General features: G+C 38.8%; 1 protein-coding gene across 1 annotated transcript in view; it reads right to left on the bottom strand.

Moving 5' to 3' along the window:
- The window catches only part of LOC123748383 (uncharacterized), a 224,964-nt gene that overhangs the window by 88,209 nt on the left and 115,615 nt on the right, over positions 1–21,140 (bottom strand). The window contains exon 5 of the mRNA XM_069323966.1: positions 4,595–4,694. Coding sequence (XP_069180067.1) covers positions 4,595–4,694 — 100 coding nt within the window. The remainder of the gene's footprint in view (positions 1–4,594; positions 4,695–21,140) is intronic.

Raw genomic sequence — 21,140 nt, 5'->3', positions numbered from 1 at the left:
GTTAGTTATCCAACAGAATTTTTGAATTCACTCGATCTGCCAGGGATACCATCACACATGTGGCAATTGAAAATCGGCGTGCCAATTATCATGTTGCGAAATATCAAAAAGCCAAAACTTTGCAACGCCATGCGCCTTGCAGTAAACAAATTAACCAGCGACGTCGTAGAAGCAACAATCTTGACAGGACCTTACAAAGGTGAAGATGTCCACATTCCCTGCATTCCTATGATTCCAACAGATATGCCATTTCAATTTAAGAGATTGTAATTTCCAATTCGATTGACGTTTGCAATCACCATCAACAAAGCTCAGGGCCAATCTTCAGACTTGTGCAGTTTATATCTAGACACGGATTGCTTCTCACATGGACAATTATATTTTGCGTGTTCTAGAGTCGGGAAACCAGATAGTCTCTATATCTCCTCAGACAATGGAACAACAAAAAATATTGTATACCCACAAGCATTGGAAAATTAAACATATTATAAACGTGTGCTTTCCCTTTTCTTTCTTTCCCCCTTTACCCAGATTGAGCCACAGCAACGCGTGGCGGGTACTACTAGTAATATATAAATGTTTCATCTGATATAGCTGTCATATATTAGGATTCCGGTTTTACAGCTAGTGCCCTTTGACAGGCACAAGAAGAGGAAGCAAGAATTAATCTTGGTACATCAGTTACTTGGGGTGTTGGAAGCTTGCCTCTCACGAGGATGATTTGGTGTCTACATCCTAGTTATACCTGGTGGACTAAGCCTACCATACAATAAGATAAGGCACCTCCTCAATTTATTTACTAATATATGTGGTTTAATACAGTAGTTTGTTTGGCTGCATATATATAAATTTAATATAAACCCCCTAATGTGTAATGATCGATTCGTGAGAAAAATTGCAGAAATACAGTCCGCTAAACATCATACAAATTGCTATCGAAATATATAAATTAATGTATATATAAATTCTATATAAATTCATATAAATTTAATAAAATAAATCTCACAGGTCGGTTCCCATATTATATGGTCCTTTGAACCAAGATAGTACAGAACCGGTTCGAATCTGCCTACATTATATGGTCATCTTCGAGCCGGATGACAGGCTATTTTGTCATCTTTGTATGGGATGAACCAGAGGTAACCAGTGGATTCATTAAATACACTGGTACTAGTGCAATGTATACAATAACAATACATCGCCAGTCAGTGACCGGCAGCATAGTCTTGAGCGAGCTCACGAGCCCCTCAGTCCAGCCTCATCAGCGGTTTCATGGTCAACCACCAATTGGTGGGGTGTTATTCCCTGAAGTGACAGCGCTTATTTTAAAACCAGCCAAATAAGTGGCTGTGCCCTCGCAAGATTATTCACGAATTTTGTGGTGTTAATTTCGCGAGGTTACTAATAATATTTAATACTTCTTGATAATACTACAAGTTTCATAGAGGCAATTAAGAGGCTATCATCAATAATTGTGTATATTATTTCTCTTAAATAGAGAATTATTTAATATATATTGCACTAGTGTTCACAATACAATATTTACTAATTGCCAACCCACAACAGGGTAGGATATTACCATTGACTTGTTGAACTATTTATTGTTCATACTAGTCCCATTATTACCATAGTCTAGTTGTACTACATTGAACAACCTAGCACCATTAATGAATAGTACAGGCCCTATTTTGGGTGTAATTTTTATCAACTCGAGTTGAGTTGTATATATAATAATTTACTTATGATCATTACACCTTTGAGTGATTAATTAGTGTCTATACCATCCTAGGGTAATAATTGAGGAGCTAACCTAAAGGTACTTCCAGTGACACTGGTTTATCACTCAAATCATTAGAGTGTATGATTATATATATATATATATAATGTGTATTAATTTTAAGTGCTAACCTCTAGTAGAGGTAGGATTATAGCCTAGTGAGTGCAGAATTTTACCCTAGGCTACCATCAGAGCTTGTTCAGCATTATGAGCAACCCAAGTACAAGCCCCACAAGGCTTCACCAACTAGCCAGTATGGATAATGCAGGGAGAATGAAAACAACCATACCCGTGGGTTGTTTGACCAAGGGTCCCAGAGAACCTATGTCACTAAAAGGTTGGCAGATGAACTACAATTAAGGCCTGTAGCCCAGACGACAATCAACATCTCAGGGTTTCTAACCGATACAGGACCTCAAGTCTATCAGGTGGTACAACCATCAGTACGTTTAGGCAGGTACGTCTGTCAAGTACAAGCCATTGTGGTGGACAAAATACCAGTAGACCTACAAGTACAAGGTCTGAGAGCAACAGCCAAATTCCTGAGAAATAGAGGAATAAAATTGGCAGATAATATTAAGTCTGATCACCTCACCGACTTCGGTATCCTTGTAGGTACAGACTACTACCATCGATTCATCGGTAGCCCTACTAAATATCAGGGCATAACCATGCTAAATTCTGCAAGAGGTAAATTACTCTCAGGCCCAGTATTAAGCCTGAGGAGACCTATGTCTGCAGATAAACAATACCAGTAGAAATCTAAATTTGTCAGCTGATTATATTTCTCCAGTAGCATTATACTAAGGAGATTACAGCTGACAATAGCAACAGAGGTTGATGTTAATATCATCATTTAAAGCTGAAGATGAGTTCATGAGGCCTCAGCGGCAAATCAGTGAACAGTAGCCTAAACAGCTACAAGTCACTGCGACCAATGTCACTGAACCCACTGCAATCACAGAACCATACTTGACTTTAATGATGGGATATTCAATCCTCTGAATCAATTAACTAAATTAAACCACAATTAATCTGACAACTGATTTTGATACATTTATTATTTAATCAAGATGAATTTCATGGGCCTCAGTGTTTATATATCAGTGACCAGTTACCTGAACAAGCTTCAAGTTATATCTAATGTCACTGATCTCACTGCAGTCCCTTGATCACTTTTAGTACTCTGGGTTGATATGTAATAGGCTAGAATTTTAGCCTCACAAGAGTTAACAGGGAAATGAAATTGCATTAGACTTCTAACCGCTGCAACTTGAGTATGGGACATCCGTCCTGTACGAACAAACGCACAAATGTGTGATTACTAACAATTAACATCAAATTAAGCCAATAATTCGAAGGAGTAACAGAGTTCGTCTGTTCTAAATAGGACTGCGACCTGTGAGCGGCACCCGGGGAATTATGTCGGAAAACCCGACACCATTACTAATATAAAATGCAAGAAGCAGATAATATTGCTGCTGTGTTGTATACACAAGTTAACCCATAGAAAATATAGCTTGTAGTGGAATTTTCCATCAATAGAAAACGGGATATCATTGCCACATAATACTATAAATTCACCAGCTATTCTGTCGGGAATTATTCTTATATATAGTAGTCTTTGGACTTATAACATCATAAAAGCATCTCATTTGAATTAACTTAATTATCAGTATCAAAATAGAGTAAATGTGGCCCGTCTACCACATATTGACATCTGAACAAAGAGAGCCAGGTGCGTCAGTGGTGAGGGAGGTCAGCCATTGTTAAGACCATAGTGGCTGGAGCAAATTCAGCTCCTATAATTCTCTTGGACGAAGTGTTATGGAGATCAAATTAGTGATTGTTCCATCATCAACACGCAGTCAACATCTAAACAAGGGAAGTGTCTTACCGAAACCCGTTGATCTAATCATTTCTGGCCAGTTAATGTTAAGTAGATATTAGGGTGAACCAGTTAGGACGCGAACGAGCCACTAAATACAGGTAATTAGGCCTTGGTCCTTATCTAATAATATATAAATGTTTTCTCTGATATAGCTGTCATATATTAGGATTCCGGCTTTACAGCTAGTGCCCTTTGACAGGAACAAGAAGAGGAAGCAAGAATTCATCTTGGTACATCAGTTACTTGGGGTGTTGGAAGTTTGCCTCTCATGAGGATAATTTGGTGTCTACATCCAAGTTATACCTGGTGGACTAAGCCTACCATACAATAAAGTAAGGCACCTCCAATTTTATTAACTAATATATGTAGTTTAATACAGTAGTTTGATTGGCTGCATATATATAAATTTAATATAAACCCCCCTCTAATGTGTAAGGATCGATTTGTGAGAATAATTGCAGAAATACAGTCCGCTAAACATCATACAAATTGCTATCGAAATATATAAATAACGTAAATATAAATTCTATATTTTATAAATTCATATAAATTAATAAATAAATATAAATCTCACAGGTCGGTTCCCACATAAACAGACCATATTGTGTTCAGTTCACCATATTGTGTTCAGCTCACCATTTTGTGTTAAGCAGACCATATTGTGTTCAGTTCACCATATTGTGTTCAGCTCACCATATTGTGTTCAGCTCACCATATTGTGTTCAGCTCACCATATTATGTTAAGCTCACCATATTGTGTACAGTTCACCATATTGTGTTCAGCTCACCATTTTGTGTTAAGCAGACCATATTGTGTTCAGCTCACCATATTGTGTTCAGCTCACCATATTGTGTTCAGCTCACCATATTATGTTAAGCTCACCATTTTGTGTTCAGTTCACCATATTGTGTTGAGCTCAACATACCTTCATGCCGGCATTCCTTAAGGTGATGAAGTCATCAGTGATCTTCTGTAGGATGGTTGAGGTGAGGTTCTTGTTCACAAATTGGTCCAGAACAATGTTCCTGCAAGGTAAAGACCACTTATGATAACCTTAAATTAAAATTCTAAATTTTACCCCGAGGGACGAGTTTATTGGGCAGCGCCACTCATCCTGTGAGAAGACATCCTGCCGTAGCAGCATGTACAACACTCCCCAAAAGGTAGAAAGTCCGCTGGGTTGTTCATCCTGTCACTTGTACCCAGACACAGCTGGGACTTGCTTAACTGTCTCAAGTGAACAGCTTCTCAAACAGGAAGATTAACATCTGTCAACCTTTAAAATCATACGTTATCTTGCGGGTGTAAAATGGGGAAATCTTTTAAGAACAGTAACAATATTTGACAAATAGTGTTTTCCTAACTCAAACAATGTGGGGTTTATTATTCTACACATATTTCTAATGTCTTTCACGTGTTCCACATTCTCTCAGGTAGTGGCGGAGTACGTCACTCTCATCACAGATTCTGCAACTCCGCTGCTCAGCTTCTAAGACAACCTTCTTTACACAGAGAATGTAACTGTGTTTACCTATGTTCGTGGTCTGTGTACTGTGAGTGAATGGTGTTCGTGCTGTGTACTGTGAGTGAAAAGTGTCCATGGTCTGTGTACTGTGAGTGAAAAATTTTCATGGTCTGTGTACTGTGAGTGAGTAGTGTTCGTGGTCTGTATACTCTGAGTAAATAGTGTTCGTGGTCTGTGTGCTGTGTGTGAATAGTGTTCGTGTTCTGTGTACCATAAGTGAATAGTATTCATGGTCTGTGGACTATGAATTAATAGTGCTCGTTAATCTATGTACTGTGAGTGGATAGTGTTCATGGTTTGTTTACTGTGAGTGAATAGTGTTCATGGTTTGTGTACTGTGAGTGAATAGTGTTCATAGTATGTGTACGTTAAGTGAATAGCATTCATGGTCTATGTACTGTGAGGGGATAGTATTCGTGCTCTGTATGCTGTGATTGAATAGTGTTCATGGTCTGTGTACTGTTTGTGAATAGTGATCGTAATCTGTTTTCAGTGAGAAAATAGTGTTCTTGCTCTGTGTACTGTGAGTGAATAGTATTCCTACTGTGTAGTGTGAGTAAATAATGTTCCTGATCGGTTACTGAGAGTGATTAGTGTTCGTGCTCTATGTATTATGAGTGAATAGTGTTCGTAATCAGTGTATTGTGAGTAAATAGTGTTCTTTTTCTATGTATTTTGAGTGAATAGTGTTCATAGTATTGTACTGTGGGTGAATAGCGTTAGTACTCTGTGTACTGTGAGTAAAAAATGTTCGTGTGGTATGTACTCTTGAGTGAATAGTGTACATTATCTGTGTATTGTGAGTGAATAGTGTTCGTGGTGTGTATTGTGAGTGAATAGTGCTCAAAGCCTGTGTACTCTGAGTGAATAGTGTTCATGATAAGTGTACTATGAATGAATAGTTTTCATTGCCTGTTTCCTCTGAATGAATAGTGTTCAATGTCTGAATACTGTGAGTGAATAGTGTTCATTGTATGTGTTCTGTGAGTAAATAGCATTCATGGTCTGTGTATTGTGAGAGAATAGCGTTCGTGGTGTGTACCGTGAGTGAATATTGTTCATACTCTGTGTACTCTGAGTGAAAAGTTTTCATAGAATGTGTACTGTGAGTGAATAGTGTTCACGGTCTTGTTACTGTTAGTGAATATTCATTGTATGTGTACTGTGAGAAAATAGTATTCATAGAATGTGTAGGGTGAGTGAATAGTGTTCATGGACGATATACTGTGAGATATAGTGCTCATGGTCTATATACTGTGAGTGAACAGTGTCCATTTTCTGTGTTCTGTGAGGGAATAGTGTTCGTGATCTGTATATTGTCAATGAATAGTGCTCGTGCTCTTAGTACTCTGAATGAATAGTGTTCATGGTCTGTGTACTGTGAGTGAAAAGTGTTCATGCTCAACATACTGTGAGTGAATAGTGTTCATGGTCTGTGTACTGTGAGTGAAAAGTGTTCATGCTCAACATACTGTGAGTGAATAGTGTTCATGGTCTGTGCATTGTGTGCATTGTGAGTGAATAGTGTTCGTAGTATGTGTACTGTGAATAGTGTTCTTGGTCTATTTACTGTGAGTGAAAAGTGTTCATTCTCTTTGTACTGTAAATAAATCGTGTTCATGGTCTGTATACTGTGAGTGAATAGTGTTCATTATCTGTATATTGTGAGTGAAAAGTGTTCATGGTCTGTGCACTGTAAGTGAACAGTGTTCATGTTTTAGATATTGTGAGGGAATGATGTTCATGGACTGCATAATGTGAATAAATAATATTCATGTCAGTTTACTGTTAGCGAATAGTGTTCATGATCTATGTATTGTGAATGAATAGTGTTCTTGGTCTGTTAACTGTGAGTGAAAAGTGTTTATGCCCTGAGTACTGTGAGTAAATAGTGTTCGTAGTCTGTGTATTGTGAGTAAACAGTGTTCTTTGCATATGTACATTGAGTGAAGTTAATAGTGTTCATGGTCTGTGTATTGTGAGTGAATAGTGTTCATGCTTTGTGATATACTGTGAATGAAAAGTGTTTGTAGTCTGTGTACTGTGAGTAAGTAGTGTTCGTGGGGTGTATACTCTGAATGAATAGTGTTCAAGGTCTGTGTACTGTGAGTGAAGCAACCCGTCCTCTTAAAAATAACGTCACTTTTCGCTTGTATGCGCGCTATGGCCAAATTTGGACGTAATTTGAAATGAAATTGACTCACAAAAGTGACGTACTGTTCCGTTTTCTGTTTGAGTCGTCGGGCTTACTCTGCAAGCTTAGAAAAGGCAACTTACCATTAACGTTTTTCATACCGTTTTGAAACTTTATGAGAATTTCCTGCCCAACTAACCTATCAGGGGACCCTTAACTTACTGTTGTTGAAAAAAAAGTCACAAATTTATTTTCATTTTTTGTTCATTTTCAAATAACGTTCATATTCGGCCATACGGGCAAACAGCCAAATATGACGTTCTTTTCAAGAGGACAGGTTGTTGAACGTGTTCATAGTCTGTGTACTGTGAGCGAATAGTTTTTATAGCTTGCGTACTGTGTATGAATAGTGTTCGGTGTCTGAATGCTGTGAGTGAATAGTGTTCATAGTATGTGTAATGTGAGTAAATAATATTCATGATCTGTGTTTTGTGAGTGAATAGTGATGGTGGTGTGTACTCTGAGTGAATAGTGTTTGTCGGAAAATCCGACACCATTTAATATCATACAGATAATAGCTGCTGTATTACCAACAAGTTACCCATAGAAAACGTAACTTGTAGTGGAATTACCGTCTAAAGAAAACGGGATATCATCACCACATACTATTATAAATCACCACCTATTATGGTGGGAATTATTCTTAAATACATTAGTCTTTGGACTTTACCATCATAAAAACATCTTATATAAATTAACTTAATTATCAATATTAAAGTAGAGTAAATGTGACCCTTCTATCACTTTCTGAAATCTGGACAAAGTAGGCCAGGCGTGAGGGAGGAAGGAGGGCAGCCATTGTTGTGTCACCTCCGAGACGTGTGGAGCAAATTCGGCTCCTATCATTCTGGACAATGTCGGCCAGTAACGTCAATAGTATGGAGTGTTAAACAGCCATTGTTTATATTGAGACCAGAGGCTCACACGGGAGCAAATTCGGCTCCTGTTAAATTTACTTGGACGTAGTGTTATGGAAACCAAAGGTGTACCATTTTTCAACACGCTGTCTACATTTCAAGTTAAGTGTCTATCCGAAACCCGTTTATCATTCATTTATGGCCATTAATGTCAGGATATAGGGTTAGCCGGTTAGAACGCGAAATCGCCTCAAACTAAAGGTAATTAAGCCAGGTCTTTAATGTTCCATGTACTGTATAGTGTTTTCTCTGATATAGCTTGTCATATATAGGATTCTGGCTTCACAGCTAGCGCACTTTGACAGGTCAAGACGAGGATGCAAGATTATGTGCACCAGTTACTGGGTGATAGAAGCTACCTCAAAGAGGATAATTTGGTGTCTACACCCTAGTTATACCTGGTGGACTAACCTGCTGTACTATAAGAGAAGGAACCTCATCAATGTATGTAGCTATTACTGTAGTTTGATTGGCTGCATACATATAAATATAAACCCCCCTAATGTGTAGAGGATCGATTTGTGAGATTGAGATTATTGCAGAAATACAGTCCACTTATCATTATACAAATTGCTATCGAAGTATATAAATTAACGTAAATATAAATTCATATAAATTAAATAAATATAAATCTCACAGGTCGGTTCCCACATTATTTGGTCATCTTCGAACCGGATGACGGATTATTTGATCCTTTGAACCCACATTTGGTCATCTTAGTACCGGATGAACCAGTTAACCAGTGGATTCATTAAATATACTAGTGCAGTGTTATTTAAACAAAGCCAGCAGTCAAGACGGCAGCGTAGCCTCGAGGGAGCTCAGGAGCCTCCCTCAGCCCAGTTCAGCTTCGTCAGCGGTTTCATGCACACCCACAGATATTTGGTGGCGTGTTATTTCGTGAAATGACAGCGCTAATATAGAAACCAGCCAAATTAGTGACTGTGTCTTCGCGATATTGTTCACGGATTTCGTGGTGTTACATTTCGCGAGAGATTATCTACGAATTTTGTGGACTTTATTTCGCGAGGTCACTAATAATATTTAATACTTCTTGATAATATTAGAAGTTTCATAGAGGCTAATTAAGAGGCTATTATCAATAATTGTGTATATTATTTCTCCAAATAGAGAATTATTTAATATATATTGCACTAGTGATCACAGTATATTTACTAATTGCCAACCCACAACAGGGTAGGATTTGACTAGTTGAACTATTATTGTTCATCCTAGTCCCATTATTACCATAGTCAGTTGTACTATATTGAATAACCTAACACCATTAATGAAAGGTGCAAACCCTATTTTGGGTGTAATTTTTATCAACTCGAGTTGAGTTGTATATATAATAAATTACTTATGATCATTACACCTTTGAGTGATTAATTAGTGTCTCTACCATCCTAGGGTGATATAGAAGAGCTAACCTAAAGGTACTTCTAGTGACACTGGTTTATCACTCAAATCATTAGTGTGTATGATTGTATATATATAATGTGTATTAATTTTAAGTGTTAACCTCTAGTAGAGGTAGGATTATTGCCTAGTGAGTGCAGAATTTAACCCTAGGCTACCATCAGTGCTTGTTCAGTATTATGAGCAGCCCAAATACAAGCCCCACAAGGCTTCACCAACTAGCCAGGATGGATAATGCAGGGAGAATGAAAAGAACCCTTGCAGGTCTTAAAGGCCACTTAACAAGACAGATCAAGAAATGTGAAGATTTGTCACAACAATCTCAAGTTGATTATGCTGACCTGGAAAGCTATTATCAAGCAGCTGCAGGTAAATTTGAGCAAATTAAATGTCAAATAGCAACATATGTGGCTGAACTTGCCAACACTAATTTATCAGAAACAGAAATAGACGACATTATGGTTGATCTTGCGAATTATGAAGATCACACTCAGGCCACGTTACAGCCTTATGTCAAATTAATTGCCCAGAACAAGGCAACAGCAACAACAACAACAGTTGCATCTAATACGAGTCAAGCAGAAGCTCGACTCCCTCCAATTAATTTACCCACTTTCTCAGGAAAAGATGAGGAAGATTGGGATGAATTTTGGAACAAATTCGTTGACCTTGTAGACTCAAAACAATCTTTACCAAAGAGTAGTAAATTCTCTTATTTGCAAGGCCAATTATCAGGTGAGGCTAAAACAGTAGTATCCCATCTGAGATTAACTAATGACGGCTATGATCTGGCAGTAAAACTCCTCAAGGATAATTATGCTGATCCAGAAGTAAGAACATCACATTTAGTTCATGAGCTGTTGCATTTACCCCCACCGGAGGCTTCAGCTGATTCACTCCAAGTCTTCAAGCTGGAGGTAGAATCATTGATCAATGCCCTCAGCCTGACAGCAGATACAAACGGGGCTGAGTGGGTCTTGAAAATAATTGTCCAGGAGAAAATACCTAGGGACATATTGAGACAAATGAGTGCTCATTACAATAAAAGTATCTTATCCATGAATGAAATATCTGAAGGTTTAAAGTCAGTAGTTCATCAATTACGAACACATGACAAATTAAAACCACCAAGTAAACCCTCAGAAACCAATAATAGTAAACCACAGAGTACCAAAGGTACTCCAAATCAATCTAGACAATATAATTCAACACCAAAGTGGAACAGTAGCAGTGTGGGCGTATATGCAGTGGGACCCTCCAAGCCTATAGTTACTGTGTCACCCAAGAACGTGACACCAAAGGGTACTGGAAGCTATGGAACATGTTTGTTCTGCAATGAGAAACATTCAATGTACCACTGCTGTAATTTTCCTGATAGTGACGCCCGTGTTGAGCGACTCAAGGATTTGCAACATTGCACGAGGTGCCTCAGGAAACATAACATCAAGGACTGTGATACCCAATTACACACCTGTAATAGGTGTAACAAAGGTCAGCACCATGCAGCATTGTGCAGAGACACCAAAACAACGTCTCCAAACCCCAAGGTGGAAGATAGCATTCCCACCACAGTACAGTACTGCAAGGTGCAACCAACAAAGAGTGTCCAATCGGCAAAGTCTAAAGGTAATACGACTTTGCCTACTGCCCAAATTACCATCCTGAATAAGAGGGCCAAGGTCCATACCCGTGGGTTGTTTGACCAAGGATCCCAGAGAACATATATCACTAAAAAGTTGGCAGATGAATTACAATTAAGGCCTGTAGCCCAGATGTCATTCAACATCTCAGGGTTTGTAACAGATGCAGGACCTCAAGTCTACCAGGTGGTACAACCATCAGTACGTTTAGGCAGGTACGTCTGTCGAGTACAAGCCATTGTGGTGGACAAAATACCAGTAGACCTACAAGTACAAGGTCTGAGAGCAACAGCCAAATTCCTGAGAAATAGAGGAATAAAATTGGCAGATAATATTAAGTCTGATCACCTCACTGACTTCGGTCTCCTTGTTGGGACAGACTATTGCCATCGATTCATCGGTAGCCCTACTAAATATCAGGGTATAACCATGTTAAACTCTGCAGGAGGTAAATTACTCTCAGGCCCAGTATCAAGCCTGAGGAGACCTATGCCTGCAGATAAACAATACCAATAGAATCTGAATTTGTCAGCTGATTATATTTCTCCAGTAGCATTATACTAAGGAGATTACAGCTGACTATAGTAACAGAGGTTGATGTTAGTATCATCATTTAAAGCTGAAGATGAGTTCATGAGGCCTCAGTGGCAAATCAGTGAACAGTAGCCTAAAACAGCTACAAGTCACTGCGACCAATGTCACTGAACCCACTGCAGTCTCAGAACCATACTTTACTTTAATGATGAGCTATTCAATCTTCTGAATCAATTAACTAAATTAAACCCTAATAAATCTGATGACTGATTTGATACATTTATTATTTAATCAAGATGTATTCCATGGGCCTCAGTGTTTATATATCAGTGACCAGTTACCTGAAGAAACTTCAAGTTATATCTAATGTCACTGATCTCACTGCAGTCCCTGAATCATACTTGACTGTAGTACTTGATCACATCCAGTCTTCTGGGTTAAATAATATGTAATAAGGCTTGAATATTAGCCTTTCAAGAGTTGACAGGAAAATGAAATCGCATTAGACTTCTAACCCTTGCAACTCTAGTACGGGACATCCGTCCTGTACGAACAGACGCACAAATGTGTGATTACTAACTACTAACATCAAATTAATCTAATAATTCGAAGGAGGAGTATCGGTGTTCGTCTGTTCTAAATAGGACTTCGACCCGTGAGCAGCCCCTGGGAAATTATGTCGGAAAATCCGACACCATTTAATATCATACAGATAATAGCTGCTGTATTACCAACAAGTTACCCATAGAAAACGTAACTTGTAGTGGAATTACCGTCTAAAGAAAACGGGATATCATCACCACATACTATTATAAATCACCACCTATTATGGTGGGAATTATTCTTAAATACATTAGTCTTTGGACTTTACCATCATAAAAACATCTTATATAAATTAACTTAATTATCAATATTAAAGTAGAGTAAATGTGACCCTTCTATCACTTTCTGAAATCTGGACAAAGTAGGCCAGGCGTGAGGGAGGAAGGAGGGCAGCCATTGTTGTGTCACCTCCGAGACGTGTGGAGCAAATTCGGCTCCTATCATTCTGGACAATGTCGGCCAGTAACGTCAATAGTATGGAGTGTTAAACAGCCATTGTTTATATTGAGACCAGAGGCTCACACGGGAGCAAATTCGGCTCCTGTTAAATTTACTTGGACGTAGTGTTATGGAAACCAAAGGTGTACCATTTTTCAACACGCTGTCTACATTTCAAGTTAAGTGTCTATCCGAAACCCGTTTATCATTCATTTATGGCCATTAATGTCAGGATATAGGGTTAGCCGGTTAGAACGCGAAATCGCCTCAAACTAAAGGTAATTAAGCCAGGTCTTTAATGTTCCATGTACTGTATAGTGTTTTCTCTGATATAGCTTGTCATATATAGGATTCTGGCTTCACAGCTAGCGCACTTTGACAGGTCAAGACGAGGATGCAAGATTATGTGCACCAGTTACTGGGTGATAGAAGCTACCTCAAAGAGGATAATTTGGTGTCTACACCCTAGTTATACCTGGTGGACTAACCTGCTGTACTATAAAAGAAGGAACCTCATCAATGTATGTAGCTATTACTGTAGTTTGATTGGCTGCATACATATAAATATAAATCCCCCTAATGTGTAGAGGATCGATTTGTGAGATTGAGATTATTGCAGAAATACAGTCCACTTATCATTATACAAATTGCTATCGAAGTATATAAATTAACGTAAATATAAATTCATATAAATTAAATAAATATAAATCTCACAGGTCGGTTCCCACAGTGTTCGTAGTCTGTGCACTCTGAGTGAATAGTGTTCAGGGTATATGTTATGTGAGTGAATAGTGTTCAGTTGCTGAATACTGTGAGTGAATAGTGTTCATGGTATGGGTACCGTAAGTGAATAATGTTCATGGCCTCTGTACTGTTAGTGAATAGTGTTAATGGTCTGTGTACTGTGAGTAAATAGTGTTCGTGCTCTGTATACTGTAAGTGAATAGTGTTCGTGCTCTGTGTACTGTGAGTGAAGAGTGTTCAAGGTCTATGTACTGTGAGTGAACTGTTCGTTGTCTGTGTACTGTGAATGAATCGTGTTCATGGTCTATGTACTGTGAGTGAATAATGTTTACAATATGTGTACTGTGAGTAAATAGTGTTCTTGATCTGCTTGCTGTGAGTGAAATTTGTTCGTTCTCTTTGTACTGTGAGTAAATTGCGTTCTAGGACTGTGTGTTGTGAGCGAATATTGTTCATCGTTTGTGTACTGGGAGTATATTCTGTGTCCTGTGTTCTATTTTGAGTGAATAGTGTTCATGGCCTCTGTACTGTGAGTGAATAGTTTTCGTTGTCTTTGTACTGTGAATGAATCGTGTTCATGGTCTGTGTACTGTGAGTGAAAAGTGTTCATTATCTATCCATTGTGAGTGAATAGTGTTCATGATCTGTGTACTATGAGTGAACAGTGTTCGTGTTTTATGTATTGTGAGTGAATAAAGTTTATGGCATATAATGTTCATGTCTGTGTACTGTGAGTGAATAGTGTTCATAGTCTGGGTACTCTGAATGAATAGTGGTCATGGTATGTGTACGGTGAGAATATAGTTTTCATAGCCTGTGTACTGTGAATGAATAGTGTTCAGTGGCTGAATACTGTGAGTGAATAGTGTTCGTGTTTTATGTATTGTGAATGAATAATGTTCATGGTCTGGGACTTGAGAGTAAATAATTTTCATGTCAGTGTACTGTTAGTGAATAGTGTTTTTATCTATGTACTGTGAATAAATAGTGTTCTTGGTCTGTTAAATGTGAGTGTTCATGCCCTGTGTACTGTGAGTAAATAGTATTCGTAGTCTGTGTATTGTGAGTAAATAGTGTTCTTTGTATATGTACTTTAAGTGAATATAGTGTTCGTTGTCTTTGTGCTGTAGGTGAATAGCGTACGCAGTCTGTGCTCTGTGAGTAAATAGTGTTCATGGGGGGGTGTACTCTGAGTGAATTGTGTTAATGGTCTGTGTACTGTGTGTGAATAGTGTTCGTGCTCTGTGATGTACTGTGAATAAATAGTGTTCGTAGTCTGTGTCTTGTGAGTAAATAGTGTTCGTGGGGTGTGTACTCTGAATGAATAGTGTTCATGGTCTGTGTACTGTGAGTGAATAGTTTTCATGGTCTGTTTTCTGTGTGTGAATAGCGTTCGTGCTCCATGCACTGTGAGTGAATAGTGTTCATGGTGTGAGTACTGTGAGTAAATAATGATCATGGTCTATGTGCGATGAGTGAATAGTGTTCGTATTCTGTTTACTGTGAGCAAATATTGTTCATAGTTTGTGTATTGTGAGAGAATAGTATTCATGATCTGAATACTGTGAGGGAATAGTTTTCGTGCTCTGCGTAGTGTGAGGGAATTGTGTTCGTAGTCTGTGTACTATGAATGAATAGTGTTCGTAGTCTATGTACTGTAAGTAAGTAGTGTTTGTGCTTTGCATATAGTTAGTGAATAGTGTCCAAGGTCTATGTACTGTGCGTGAATAATGTACATGGTGTGTACTGTGAGTGAATAGTGTTTATGGTTTGAGTACTGTAAGTGAGTAGTGTTCATATTATGTTTACTATGAGTGAAGAGTGTTCGAGTTCTGTGGACAGTGAGTGAATAGTATTCATGATGTGTTCCATGAGTGAATAGTGTTCATGGTCTTTGTAGTGTGAGGGAATAGTGTTCGTGCTTTGTAAACTGTGAGTGAATAGTGTTCATGGTCTGTGTACTGTGAGTGAACAGTGTTCATGGTCAGTGTACTGTGATTGAATAGTGTACGTGGTCTGTGTACTGTGTGTGAATAGTGTCCATGGTCTTTGTTCTGTAAGTGAAGAGTGTTCGTGGTCTGTGTACTATGAGTGAATAGTGTTGCTGCTCTGTGAACTGTGAGTAAATAGTGTTCGTGATCTGTATTCTGTGAGGGAATAGTGTGTATGGTCTGTGAACTGTGAGTGAATAGTGTTCGTGCTGTGTGTTCTGTGAGTCAATAATGTTCGTAGTCTGTGTACTGTGAGTGAATAGTGTTTGTGCTCTGTGTATTGTGAATGAATAGTGGTCGTATTCTGTGTACTATTAGTAAATAGTGTTAATGGTCTGAGTACTAAAAGTGAATAATGTTTGTGCTCTGCGTATTGTTTGTGAATAGTGTCCATGGTCTGTGTACCGTGAGTGAATAGTGTTCGTTCTCTGTGTATAGTGAGTGAATAGTGTTTGTTGTCTGTTTATTGTGAATAAATAGTGTCCATGGTCTTTGCACTGTGAGGGAATAGTGTTTATGGTCAGTTTAATGAGAGTTAATAGTATTCGTGCTCTGTGTACTGAGAGTGAATAGTGTCCATGATCTGTGTACTGATAATGAATAGTGTTCATTGTCTGTGTACTGTGAGAGAATAGTATTCATAATCTGTATACTGTGAGTGAATAGTGTTCATGATCGATATACTGTGAGTTAATCGTGTTCATGATCTATGTTCTGTGAGAGAATAGTGTCCATTATCTGTGTTTTGTGAGTAATTAGTGTTCATGATCTGTGTACTTTGAGTGGATAGTGTTTGTGCTCTGTCAGTGAATAGTGTTCATGGTCAGTGTACTGTGATTGAATAGTGTCTGTGGTCTGTGTATTGTGAGTGAAGAGTGTTCGTGCTCAATGTACTGTGAGTGAATAGTGATCATAATATGTGTACTGTGAGTGAATAGTGATCATAATATGTGTACTGTGAGTGAATAGTGATCATAATATGTGTACTGTGAGTGAATAGTGATCATAATATGTGTACTGTGCGTGAATAGTATTCTTGGTCTGTGTACTGTGAGTGTATAGTATTCTTGGTCTGTATACTGTGAGTGAATAGTATTCTTGGTCTGTGTACTGTGAGTGAATAGTATTCTTGGTCTGTGTACTGTGAGTGAATAGTGTTTATGGTCTGTGTACAGTGAGTGAATAGTTTCCAAGGTATGTGTTCTGTGATTGAATAGTATTCATGCTCTGTGTACTGTGAGTGAATAGTGTTCGTGGTCTGTGTATTGTGAGTGTAAAGTGTACATAGTCTGTGTATTATGAGTAAATAGTGTACTGTAGACGTCGTCGTCCCTTCAATTTCTAGTGTGTGGTCTGGTCAACATACTTCAGCCACGTTATTGTGACTCATCGCCTGCATATGAGTAAATAGCTTTTGTGGTCTCTGTACTGTGAGTGAATAGTGTTCTTCCTCTGTGTATTGTGAGTGAATAGTATTCGTAGTCTGTTTATTGTGAGTAAATAGTGTTCATGGTCTGTGTACTGTGATTTAATAGTGTTCATGGTCTGTGTACTGTGAGAGAATAGTGTTCATGGTTGGTTTACTGTGAGTTAATAGTGTTCGTGCTCTGTTTACTATGAGTGAAGAGTGTTCGTAGTCTGTGTACTGTGAGTGAATAGTGTTCGTGGTGTATGTACTGTTTGTGAATAGTATATATATTCTATGTACTGTGAGTGAATAGTGTTCATGGTATGATGTCACGAATCTTACTAAGATTCTGCCATTACTCTTGATTCTCATATTACTTTATTGTCTTGTTCTCTAATTAATATTGCATCCAGTTGTATGATATAAGATTTAGTATGTTATATATATAACATAGCATGCTGTGTAGTGTGTGTGAGGCTTTTGGTTTTAGATTTCGCATGTAGTTTCTCCGTGTGGGCGGTTGACCATATTTGGATATGGCCAGTGTGGGAACATTGTTGTCAATCGAGTGTCTATAGTTTTACGTTTATTTATTCCCATATTTGGTTGCCGTATTATTGTATGGAATGTTGTACCAGTGTTTACTACTCTTTAGTTTGACAATGTTTTGAATACTAGTGATGCATTTTGTTATTAGAATTTCCACAATGTTTACGTGGACGGTTAGTTGATTTTTTGGTAGACGTTTAGTCGACGTTTGGCCTGCGGACCAAAGCCTGGGCAGTAGCGTGGCGGCTGTTGTCCAGAGGAGTTGTGTTTTAAGCTAAGTCATTGGTCACTGTTATTTTAGCCCCTTATAAATGTTAATTATCTGGTTAGATGATTTGAGTATTACTATTGATTAATCCATGTTCTGGTGATATTGCTCATGTCTCAATAATTAATTTCATTATATGATATTGCATGCTGAAGAATATTTCTGGCTATTATTTATACATTGTTATGTTTGTCCCCCTTAGCATAAATATATTGTTTTCCATTTTATGCAGTGATGTAATTACACCCCTAGACATCTGTTGGCATGGCCGATTTATTATCATTGCTTTACACTGTGGGGGGAAGAACCTTATTTAGTCTCAAGGGTGGTAACATATGAGTACTTTGATTAAATAGTGTTCATGGTCGTAGTAATGAAAGTGAGTAGTGTTCAGTCTGCGTACTGTAAGTGAACAGTGCTCATAGTCAGTGAACTGTGATTAAATAGTGTTCGTGCTCGGTGTACTGTGAGTGAATAGTGTCCATGGTCTGTGTTCTGTGAGTGAATTGTTTTCATGATATGTGTGCTGTGAGTGAATAGTGTTCGTCCTCTGTGTATTGTGAGTGAATAGTGTTCGTGGTCTGTTTATTGTGAGTAAATAGTATTCATTGTCTGTTTACTGTGAATAGTGTTCATGGTCTGTGTACTGAAAGGGAATAGTATTCATAGTCGGTTTACTGTTAGTTAATAGTGTTCGTGCTCTGTGTACTGTGAGTGAATAGTGTTCGTGGTCTGTGTACTGTGTGTGAATAGTATTCATATTCTATGTACTGTGAGTGAATAGTGTTCATGTTATGTGTACTGTGAGTGAATAGTGTTCATGGTCTGAGTACTGTAAGTGAGTAGTGTTCAGTCTGTGTACTGTGAGTGAATAATGTTCTAAGTCAGTGTACCGTGATGGAATAGTGTTCGTTGTCTGTGAACTGTGAGTGAATAGTGTTCATAGTGTGCTTACTGTGAGTGAGTAAAGTTCGTGCTCTTTGTACTGTGAGTAAATAGTGATTTCGCCAGTGATTTCTAATAGACCCAGTCCCTGGGTCTACTGAAAACGCAGTTCGATCCCAATATCATCTCACCCAAACTACACTTGTTCCCCATAGTGGGAGGAGCCTACCTTCAGATTAGCAATAGAAAATCTTCAGATGAAAAAGGCTGCCTATGATGATCCAACAATCCTAAGTCACATCATAGAAAAGCAAATGAGCAGCATTGCAGTAGCAGGAGCCCCGCGCATCATGTTGTCCATATAATTAGTGGGTTAGCTCGCATCCAGAGTTCTGCAGTTGCTATCGTTTGCAGTTTATCTATTTGCTTTGTGTCCTCATGTTCCTGTCTGCATCATCTGTTTGATGGGGGAGGTTGGGGGGGGGGACTTGTAGTTTACCAATAGCATTGCCTTTTCTTATTTGATAGGGACGGAGGGGGGGGGGGGGGGAAGATTGTAGCTTTCCTATACCACTATCGTGTTTGATGGAGGGGATGTAGTTTACCAATATCACTATCTTCTCTTGTTTGATAGGGGGGGGGGGGAGTGGGGTGTAGTTTACTAATATTACGATCTTCTCTTGTTTGATGGGGGTATAGTTTACCAATACCACTATCTTTCCACCTGTTGCAAGAGATCCAGTGATGTATTGTCACTTTGTGTGTGTGTGTGTGTGTGTACTCGCCTATTTGTGCTTGCAGGATCGAGCATTGACTCTTGGATCCCGCCTTTCCAGCTATCGGTTGTTTACAGCAACGACTCCTGTCCCATTTCCCTATCATATCTAGTTTTAAAAGTATGAATAGTATTTGCTTCCACAACCTGTTCCCCAAGTGCATTCCATTTTTCCACTACTCTGACGCTAAAAGAAAACTTCCTAACATCTCTGTGACTCATCTGAGTTTCCAGTTTCCACCCATGTCCCCTCGTTCTGTTATTATTACGTGTGAACATTTCATCTATTTCCACTTTGTCAATTCCCCTGAGTATTTTATATGTCCCTATCATATCTCCTCTCTCCCTTCTTTTTTCTAGTGTCGTAAGGTTCAGTTCCTTCAGACGCTCTTCATATCCCATCCCTCGTAATTCTGGGACAAGCCTCGTCGCAAACCTCTGAACCTTCTCCAGTTTCTTTGTGTTTCTTCAGGTGGGGGCTCCTTGATGGCGCGGCATACTCTAAGATGGGTCTCACGTAGGCAGTGTAAAGCGCCCTAAAAGCCTCCTCATTTAGGTTTCTGAATGAAGTTCTAATTTTCGCCAGTGTAGAGTACGCTGCTGTCGTTATCCTATATATATGTGCCTCAGGAGTTAGATTAGGTGTCACATCCACTCCCAGGTCTTTTTCTCGAATCGTTACAGGTAGGCTGTTCCCCTTCATGGTGTACTGTCCCTTTGGTCTCCTGTCACCTGATCCCATTTCCATAACTTTACATTTACTGGTGTTAAACTCCAGTACTCCTGTGTGTGTGTGTGTGAGTATTCACCTTTTTGTTCCTGCAGGATCGAGCGTTGACTCCTGGATCCCGCCTATTTATCCGTCGGTTGTTTACAGCAATGACTCCGGTCCTATTTCCTTATCATATCTAGTTTTAAAATTATGAATAGAGTTTGCTTCCACAACCTGTTCCTTAGGTGCATTCCATTTTCCCACTACTCTCACGCTTAAAGAAAACTTCCTAACATCTCTGACTCATCTGAGTTTCCAGCTTTCACCCATGTCCCCTCATTCTGTTAGTATTCCATGTGAACATTTCGTCTATCCACTCAGTCAATTCCCTAAAGTATTTTCTATGTTCCTATCATATCCCCCCCTCTCCCTTCTTTTTTCTAGTGTCGTAAGATTCAGTTCCTTCATGCGCTCTTCATATTCCATCCCTCGTAACTCTGGGACAAGCCTCGTTGCAAACCTTTGAACCTTTCCAGTTTCCTTGTGTGTTTCTTCGAGTGGGGACTCCATGATGGTGCGGCATACTCTAAGACAGGTTTCACGTAGGCAGTGTAAAACACCCTAAATTCCCCCTTACTTAGGTCTCTGAATGATGATCTAACTTTTGCCATTGTATAGCACTTCTGTCGATATCCTATTTATATGTGCCTCGGGAATTATATTAGGTGTTACGTCTACTCCCAGGTCTTTTTCTCGAATCTGCACAGGTAGGCAGTTCCCCTTCATTGTGTGTTGTCCCTTTGGTCTCCTATCACCTAATCCCATTTCCGTAACTTTACATTTGCTCATGTTGAACTCCAGTAGCCCTT

This window comes from Procambarus clarkii, chromosome 2 (assembly GCF_040958095.1).
Source record: "Procambarus clarkii isolate CNS0578487 chromosome 2, FALCON_Pclarkii_2.0, whole genome shotgun sequence".
In the NCBI taxonomy this organism is placed as follows: domain Eukaryota; kingdom Metazoa; phylum Arthropoda; class Malacostraca; order Decapoda; family Cambaridae; genus Procambarus; species Procambarus clarkii.
Note: the sequence above shows the minus strand (reverse complement) of the source record. Positions and strands in the feature narration are given on the sequence as shown.